The 8,565-nt window shown below is 45.3% G+C and overlaps 1 protein-coding gene across 1 annotated transcript; it reads right to left on the reverse strand.

Annotated features, from left to right (window-relative positions):
• Nucleotides 1-2,281: 2,281 nt before the first annotated feature.
• LOC143030505 (uncharacterized) lies at nucleotides 2,282-6,317 on the reverse strand. Its single transcript, XM_076193656.1, has 5 exons — nucleotides 6,212-6,317; nucleotides 5,738-5,824; nucleotides 3,485-3,613; nucleotides 2,706-2,789; nucleotides 2,282-2,511 (listed from the first exon to the last, which is right to left on the reverse strand). Exons 1-5 carry the CDS (start codon nucleotides 6,288-6,290, stop codon nucleotides 2,282-2,284), a joined length of 609 nt encoding a protein of 202 aa, XP_076049771.1. The 5' UTR covers nucleotides 6,291-6,317.
• Between the last annotated feature and the right edge of the window lie 2,248 nt (nucleotides 6,318-8,565).

An 8,565-nucleotide genomic window follows, 5' to 3' on the forward strand; every position in this document is an offset into this window, starting at 1 on the left:
TCCTTGGGGGACATGTCTTGCGTCCTCTATACGCATAACCCACCGATTACAAAACCCACGAATCGTACAACCTGTTTCACATGTGCCCCAGGCAACTTTGCTTCCAAACATGGCGCAGTGAGTAGGATACTTGCAATTGCCTGCAATTACAAGCACCCTGGCAATATACCAGAGTGAAACACAAGAACGATTTGTTAATCAGTTGCGTGCAAGCGAACGAGTGACAGTAACGCGAGGATGCACGATCCGGCGGTGCTTATGTGAACGAGGTGTTGAATGAAAAGTGTAATAGTGCCCACGTTGGAGTGTGCAGCGCAATGCAGTTCAGTGGAGCCCTACCGTGTGACGCGCTTTGGCGGGCCAGTAGAGGAGCGAACAGAGGCCTTTCATCCCAACCCATCGGATACACTGCCTCTTGGTAGAGCGTTCCCCGACACGACCGCGACCAACTTAAAGAACGACACTGACGTCACGCAACACTCCAGCTGACTGACGTAGATCGCACTGCCAAGCCCGGTCCATGGCACATTGGACCATCGTCCGCTCATCCCCATCCTTAACACATACACCCTGGACGCCGTCGAGAACCCCCGCTTACAGCGGCTCAAGGAGAGGCTCTCGCTCTTCGTCTTCACGGCGATGTGGTGCCCCGGGAAACAGCTCTGCATACCTGACGTCCTCTCACAAGACCCGGTCTCCCGCTCTACGCCGGAGGACGAGACCGCCTGCAACAAGGACGCCGCGCATGTCAGGAGCGTTGTCGCCTGCAACGACGGCGCTCGCGGTGATGGCTCGTCGCTGAACACCAACAGGACGCTCCAGAACTCCGGGCCGCGGGTCGAGTGGACACCGCCGACGGCTACCTGCTTACCTGCGTGTCCTCCGGGTTCCCGTTCAACCGCCTCGCCCTACCCAGCTCCGTCGTCCTATACTGGTGTTCCGAGACGTCCTCTCTGCCGACGGGGACCTGATGCTCTACGGCCAGCGTATTTTTGTCCCCGCCGCTCTACGGAAGAATACGCTTGCCTTCCTCCACGACAGCCACCGCGGCGTGGAAGCCTCTATGCGACTAGCTCAAAAAGCCATATTCCTGCCCGGCATTGACTCCGACATCAAGAGCACGGTGGAGGCTTGCGAGCCATGCCAGGTGCTGCACCCCAGCCATCAGCAAGAACCTCTGCTGTGCGACGACAACCCCACCCAGCCCTTCGAGTCCGTGTCTGCCGACTTCTTTCATGTCGCCATCGTGCGAGAACCCACCCGCCCACCGCCGCTCGCCTCGACTCACGGATACCAGGTGTGGTAAAGTGTCATTGACATAGGAAAGTAACACACTTTGCAATGGTTTGCCATGCTGTGTGGCGTGCTCTGACCAACAGCGACGACACCGGACAAAAAGACCTTTCATACTTCCAACAAAGGCTTCCATCTCTTTTGTGTGCTTACAGCATCTAGCACCTTCGCCCAAGGGCTAGTTACTCTTTAGACTCCTGTGAAACATGTCGTGCCTTCTCTGTACGCATAACCTACCGATTGATAAACCCACGAATCGTACAACCTGCTTCACTGCTGACCCAAGCAACTTTGCTTGCGAACAGAAAGAAATAAAAAGATGTTTAGGAAGGAAATCAAGGGAGGAAGGGGAGGTGAGACAATAGACGAGAAGAAGTAAAAGTTGTAGATGGACAGATCTTGACGGAAGAGGAAGCGGTAAGGGGAAGATGGGTGGAGTATTTCAGAGAGCTATTGAATATGAAGAGACTTGGAACTTAAGAGAGGCAGAGAAGAATTTTTTTAATGTGTTTTAGATTAAATGTCTGAGAGATATGGTAGGAGTTACTAGGTTGGAAACGAGGAAGTGATAATGTGAACGGGAGGGGAAAAGGAAATGGTAGATAGAGCTGGTGAAAGATTATTGGGATATTTGGACACATAGAAAGAATGAGAGATGAAAGATTAGTAAAAGAGGTGTGGAAGGCAGAAGTGCGGAAAGTGAAGTTGAGGGGACGACCGAGGATGAGATGGATGACACAGTTGGCGGATGCAGGGGTGACCCCTCATCCATGAGGAACTGAGATGTGAGAGGTAGAAAGGGTGGTGGAGGGGAGTAGTCAAATGGGTGGGAATAGGTACGTGCCTCTGAATTAGCTACCTTCTTTATGAAAAAGTTAAAACTATTGGTATATAGACATAGATTAAAAGAAATGCCCTTTTCCTGTGTCTTACCATCAGTAAGAATTGGTTTGATATTGTGCTTAACATTGCGTTAAAATCAGACTAATCAAGTTGAAGGTAAAGAATCGATCAAGGAGTACGAGCGTGATATAAGAAAATAGTATCCTAAAGCATCTCTATATAACATCTTCCATATAGTGTACTCACTCTCGCAACAGATGCATTTATCGTGGGTGCAGAAAGGTTGGCCTACACCCAAGACTTTTGTGCCACAATCTTTCGAGCGGTGTCGACAAGTTCCACCTTCCCTTTGGCATTTGTTCTTTGTCTCGCATTCTGACATGGGAAGCAAATCATCAATTGTATTATTCGTGAACTCCTATTTGGAAGTCCAAGCCAATATTGAAAGTACAGGGTGCTCACTGTAATGTTCATTTAAAAGATGTAAAATATGTTTGAGGTGAGATAAATTTGTGTGGATACATCGGTGTAGGTGACACTCGTACAAGGAAAAGGCTTTCTATCCCTACCTTCAACAGGGGTCGACGTCGTAGCTGTGGTGGTTGAGGGTGATGTGGTTACAGAGGTAGACGATTCTGTGGAGGTGGATAGTTCTGTAAAAATAAATGTTGTTATGATCATTGTTCATTCAATGAAGAAATTCTCTGAAGAAATAGACTGGGATGTGATGTTTATGAAGAAGAAAACTGTGTGGATAGGTGGGTGTATTTGGTATAGAGAAAAGGCTTTCTATTCTTACCTTCAAGAGAGGTATAGTAGCATAGTAGCATTCAGCTAAGGCTTTAGGGACTGTGTTGGGGGTACCCTTACGGATTAGAGCCAATTATAAAATGTCTATGTTAGAACAAAATCTCGACACCTAATTTTGTAAAGGCTGATCTCTTTCTTTTTACGTTACACTTTACTACAAGTCTATATTAACGCATACGAGTTGAACTTTGTGATAATGTCTTTGTTGATATACACAAAAAATTATGACTTAATTATTTTAAGTGTGGTTGCAAATCCACGGATATACAGGATAAATGATGGACTTTATGTAATCTTAAATTGCATGCAGGATATCATGGCACCTGAAAACATATCTATAAGGGCGCTGTTGGTACCAGTACTAATATTGATAGTTTGTATTATATATTTATTGAAGACAATATAGACAAGCTGGAAATGATGCCAAAGTAATCAGATTTGAAAGGACTTGAAATAACTTTTGACGTCATGTGTGGTGAAAGCAGCCTTCCAGATATCTTATGGGAGAAAGAAAAGACGCTGGCCTGAAGAAACTTACCCAAACAACACTGACATGTATCATCGGCGCAGAACGGTCTGCCTCTGCCGATGACCTCCGTGCTGCAACCTACTTCCAAGGGTAGGCATACTCCTTGACGTTTAGCGCAGGGTGTCTTTGTCTCACACTCTGGCAAGAGGTTAATCAGTTATCAATATAAGATTTTACTTAAGCGCGACTACAGCTTTACTTTGATCCCGTTTGCAAAGCAAGTATACTAAGTACGAAGTACCTGACTAAGATGTTACTATGTTCAATACTTGTGTTCTATCATCTTTGATTGAGATTTGGTGGTACTTGTGTCTACACTATAGGAAACAAGAGTCCTAACTGATATGTGGTTGTAGGTTGTCCACATGATACACGAGGTTGCTTCCAAGATGCATGCACTCTCCGATGTCATGAGGTGTCTTTTTTGTAGCCCACTGTCTGTAATTTTCAGATTGACTGGTTCAGCCTTACTGTGGCTTAGAATAGTTTTCTTAAACGTTGTGTCATTTCTCGCAACAATTATCACCCAACCTCCCAGTTTTGTCCTAATCTAGTACCAACATTGGGATGCAATGCATTCAACTGTTGTTTTACTCCATATACAGAAGCTGTACTAGATAGTAGACGAGCTGAATCTCCCTGTTCGTAATGGTCGAACGCTTATTGTGTATAATTTATCTATGTTTATCCATTCGTTTCTTTAATTTTCAACTAAGTTCCTCAACTAAAATTAGTGATGGAATGTGGTGTCCTCAACTGCCATCTCTTTTATATATACATGGTGTATTAAGTGGGAGTCGTGGAGGTGTATAGCCTGAATTACCCAGTTCGTAATAGTGTGCGTTTGCATGTTTGTTTGTGTGCATGTATGTGTATGTGTATGTGTGTGTGTGTGTGTGTGTGTGTGTATGTGTGTGTTTGTGTATGTGTGTGTAATAATAATAATAATAATGATGATGATAATAATAATAATAATAATAATAATAATAATAATAATAATAATAATAATAATAATAATAATAATAATAATAATAATAATAATAATAATAATAATAATGAAAAGATTATTTCAATTGCAGTAGTACACTGAGAATAATACATTACAAAAGCTGATTAAAAATATAAAACTTAGAGCATATACGCGGTACAAGTTTACATAGAGTTGATTATGTGCACAATGGATGGGATGGCACTGTTTTTGTAGCGGTCAGTCCTTGGCGCTTTGATTGGTACGAGCCTATTTCTGTGTCTAGTGGCGTGGCGAGTTGGTGGAGCGTCGGGAGGGGGGAAGTGACGGTGTCTAGGGTGGGTAAGCAGGCTTTCCCCAAAATTTTTTAGTGCCTCACCGTGCCGCTGTGACACCCTAGATAGAGTAAGGGTGGCAAGAGCGTGGTCGTAACCGCTGTACTCCACGCCCAGGATAATCCTGCACGTTCTCTTTTGTACCCTCTCCAACTTTTGTCTCTGTGTGAGGGTGAGTGAGCTGGACCAGGCTGGTGAGGCATACATGAGGGTGGGGGAGTATGAAGGTTTTGTAGACCTCCTGTAGCTCAGATGTAGGTGTTCCTAATGATTTTAACCTGCTCAGCACATACAGTTTGTAAGTGTGTGTGTGTGTGTGTGTGTGTGTGTGTGTGTGTGTGTGTGTGTGTGTGTGTGTGTGTTTGTGTGTGTGTTCGTGTTTGTGTGTGTGTTTGTGTTTGTGCATGTGGATGTGCGTCTGGGTGTCTACGTAATTGTACTTACCTAATTGTAGTATACAGAAAAAGTACAATACTCCTGTGGTATTTGTTATTCCTCTCCAATTAATCATATCTAGTTCCAAATTCATGGATGGCTCCAACTTGGTCTTTATCTCTATTTTCCAATTACTATATTTTGGTTTGATTTCATGTATTGTTTTAGTTTTGGTTATATTGCCTCCTAAACCATTGCAAGTATTTATGCATTTTCATAGAAAAAAGAATTTGTTTAAATCCTTTAGGCATTTAATTGAGTTCTTTTTATGATCTCTTAAAGCTTTCCCCTTCCTAATCAGGAGACTACTTTTGCCAATATAGTTGCATTCGTCGTGGCGACAGAACGGTTTGCATACTACAGGCAATTATTTGATTTAGACGCTGAATACAGTCTACCGGTATATACCACCGTGTGGAAGTTATGTTGACTAAAAATCGTGAGGGTGGGCGGGACTGCGTTTGTATAAATGGATAGGTGTAAGAGATGGATGTAATACACGGGAAAAAGAAATTGTACTCCTACCTTTAAAAGCAGTGGAAGTTGGGGTGGTCATAATGGTAGAGGTTGATGGTGTGACAGAAGTAGACGACTGTGTCGATGTAGATGGTGCTGTAAAGGTAATTGTTTTGATTACTATTCTTTTACACAAGTTGAACCATAATGGTAAATGAAATTCAGACGGAGACATGATGTTTTCTTTTTCCTTTTAGATTTCTAGTCATAATAACTCTCGGAGGTATGAGGTGATGGGATCATCCAGGTAAAAACACCCAATTTAACGGGGTTAGTGTTAGTGGGAGGGAAGGATGGCTCTGCAGGGAGAATAAAAGAACAGTGGAAGCGGACCTGGACTAGACTATTTGACCCTACTGTCACCATGTCCTGGTCGGGGTTAGACCATCACTTCCAAAAGTGGTGCTCTCATCTCCTCGTCTACCACACGACTGTACAAACATGCGACTGTAATGAATGTGAAATCTTTATAAGCCTCCATACCTCTTACGCATGTACAGCCGGTCCGACACCATTTGCCAGGGATTACATCTGCTTGATCTACAACCTCGCCCACGCACATTCCGGATCTCTCTTGACATCTCCTGTCTTGCATGCACTCTGCCAAAACAATATATAACAATCAACACCTCATTCATTTATACTAAGGACCACTGCAATCATGGACACTCAGTGACGGCCAGTTAACACAAGGCTAAATTGGAGTCATTGACATCACGAATGAGCACACAAATTTTCTTACTTATGCAGCAGACGCAGACGGGCCTGCTGGGGCATAGACTCGAGTCACGATACTCGTCCAGAGTGCATTTTTCTTTACGCCGGTTTATGCATCGCCCTCCCATTTGTGTACACGGTTTTTCCTGAGGACACCTTCTGAGGTCTGGTGGTAGAGAAAAGCATGTCATCATGTTGGTTTCGTTGTTACTGATATGGATGTAATGAAAGTGTATTCGGTCAAATCAGTTCCCCCTTTGAACAGCATGAATGGAAGTATCTGCAGTGAAGACACGTAGACATGTCCACGCAGGGGGCCTTAGTTTATGCATTACTGACAAGCTGTGGTGGGTCATGTTGATGTTATGAAACAATTAACCCTACTTACCTTTAACGCACGTGCAATTACTGCCACACAGGTTGATATCGATTATGTCTCGGGGATTATCAACATGATCCACGCACATTCCGTCCCTATCGATACATTTGTTGTCTTGGAAACATCCTGATAAAAGAAATCGTAAGAGATTATTATGGTGAGTTATTGGATTAAAGTTAGATGTACAACAAAGGTCTATTAATATTTTATATACCCATTTTCTTCAAAGGGTTCTCAAGAAAAGTACAGCTAATAATTGTGTAGTGTAAATACGTTTGACGCAGACACAGCCTTCCATGCACTTGGCTTTGACCACTTTCATAGTGGGGTCGACCTCGTCGTGGTGTACACATTCCCCGTCCTTCTTTAGGCAACTTTCGGACGTTGTGCAGTCTGCATAAAGGTAAGATGAGAGAAAACCATGAGAATTATAAAAAAGGAAGAGAAGCAAAACAAAAGATAAAGGATGCATAAAAAAGAAAGCAAATGTAAAATGGGGGAAGAGTATGAGAAAACTTTGAAAGTGTGATATACTGTAATATGCGCTGGAGACGAGCACAGTATGCAATAGTGTGCAATGATCTAATGGCGTGCTCTGACCAAGAGCGAGGCCCCCGGTCAAAAAGCCCTTTCATACACCCAACAAAAGCTACCTTCTCTTTTGTATGCTTATAGCATCTAGCACCTTCGCCCACGGGCCAGTTACTCCTTAGACTCCTTGGGGACATGTCGTGCCTCTTCTGTACGCATAACCTACTGATTAATAAACTCACGAATCGTACAACCTGTTTCACTGATGCCCCAGGCAACTTTACTTACGAACATGGCGCAGTGAGTAGGATACTTGCAATTAATTGCAATTACAAGCACCCTTGTAACGTACAACAGTGAAACATAAGCACGGTTCGTTAATCGGTGGCGTGGAAGCGAACGAGTGACAGAAACGCGACACTTCAGGATCCGGTGGTGCTTACGTGAACGAGGTGTTGAAGGAAACCGCAATAGTGCACACTTATGACCGTGCAGTGCAGTACAGTTCAGTGAAGCCCTACCGTGTGACACGCTTTGGTGGCCCCGTAGAGAAGCGAACAAACAGGCCTTTCATCCCAACCCTACGGATACACTGCCTCTCGGTAGAGCGCTCTCGACACAACCGCGACCAACATAGAGAACGACGCTGACGTCACGCAACACCCCAGCTGACTGACGTAGACCGCACCGCCAAGCCCGGTCCATGATTCACCTTTGTCGCTAGAGGGCGACGTCAAATTACCCGCCCCGCCCACGCTCACACCAAACGTGACGTTTCTGCGGGATGGCTGCGGCGACGTTGGGCTTCGCCTAGCGGTGAAACAAGACGCACAGAGGGAAGACCCTGCGAAAGTTGACGCAATGGCGAAGACCCTGCAACAAGTCCTAGCCCTCGTCACCCGCTCGACGTCCCCTCCATCGAGGCCTCAGCCGATTCTATTCGTCCCGGCCTCGCCTGTAACCGGAGCGCCGCCCGCCCCTCAGCCGCCGGGTAACCTGACGGTTCCGTGCTCGCCGCCGTTGCAGTCCGACGCCCATTTCCAGTCGTTCCTGTCGTGGCGCCGCGGCTGGGCCGACTACGCCGCTATGGCCAGCGTCAATAGGATGCCGCACGACTTACAGCTTACACAAGTCAGATTGTGCTTGTCTCTCGGCGTACAGGCGGTTTTGCGGAACTCACTGGACACCCCCCACGATACCCCGCTCTCGG

This window comes from Oratosquilla oratoria, chromosome 12, assembly GCF_046742065.1.
Source record: "Oratosquilla oratoria isolate Oo_2021 chromosome 12, ASM4674206v1, whole genome shotgun sequence".
Lineage (NCBI taxonomy): Eukaryota > Metazoa > Arthropoda > Malacostraca > Stomatopoda > Squillidae > Oratosquilla > Oratosquilla oratoria.

Bases quoted from the DNA above. Each gene is read 5' to 3' on its own strand.
- LOC143030505 (XM_076193656.1), bottom strand. From the start codon at position 6,290: ATGTGCGTGGGCGAGGTTGTAGATCAAGCAGATGTAATCCCTGGCAAA. The intron at 5,825-6,211 runs GTATGGAGGCTT...TTACCTTTACAG, and splicing joins CGGCTGTACATGCGTAAGAG to CACCATCTACATCGACACAG. The intron at 2,512-2,705 runs GTAGGGATAGAA...TTCCCATGTCAG, and splicing joins GACGTCGACCCCTGTTGAAG to AATGCGAGACAAAGAACAAA.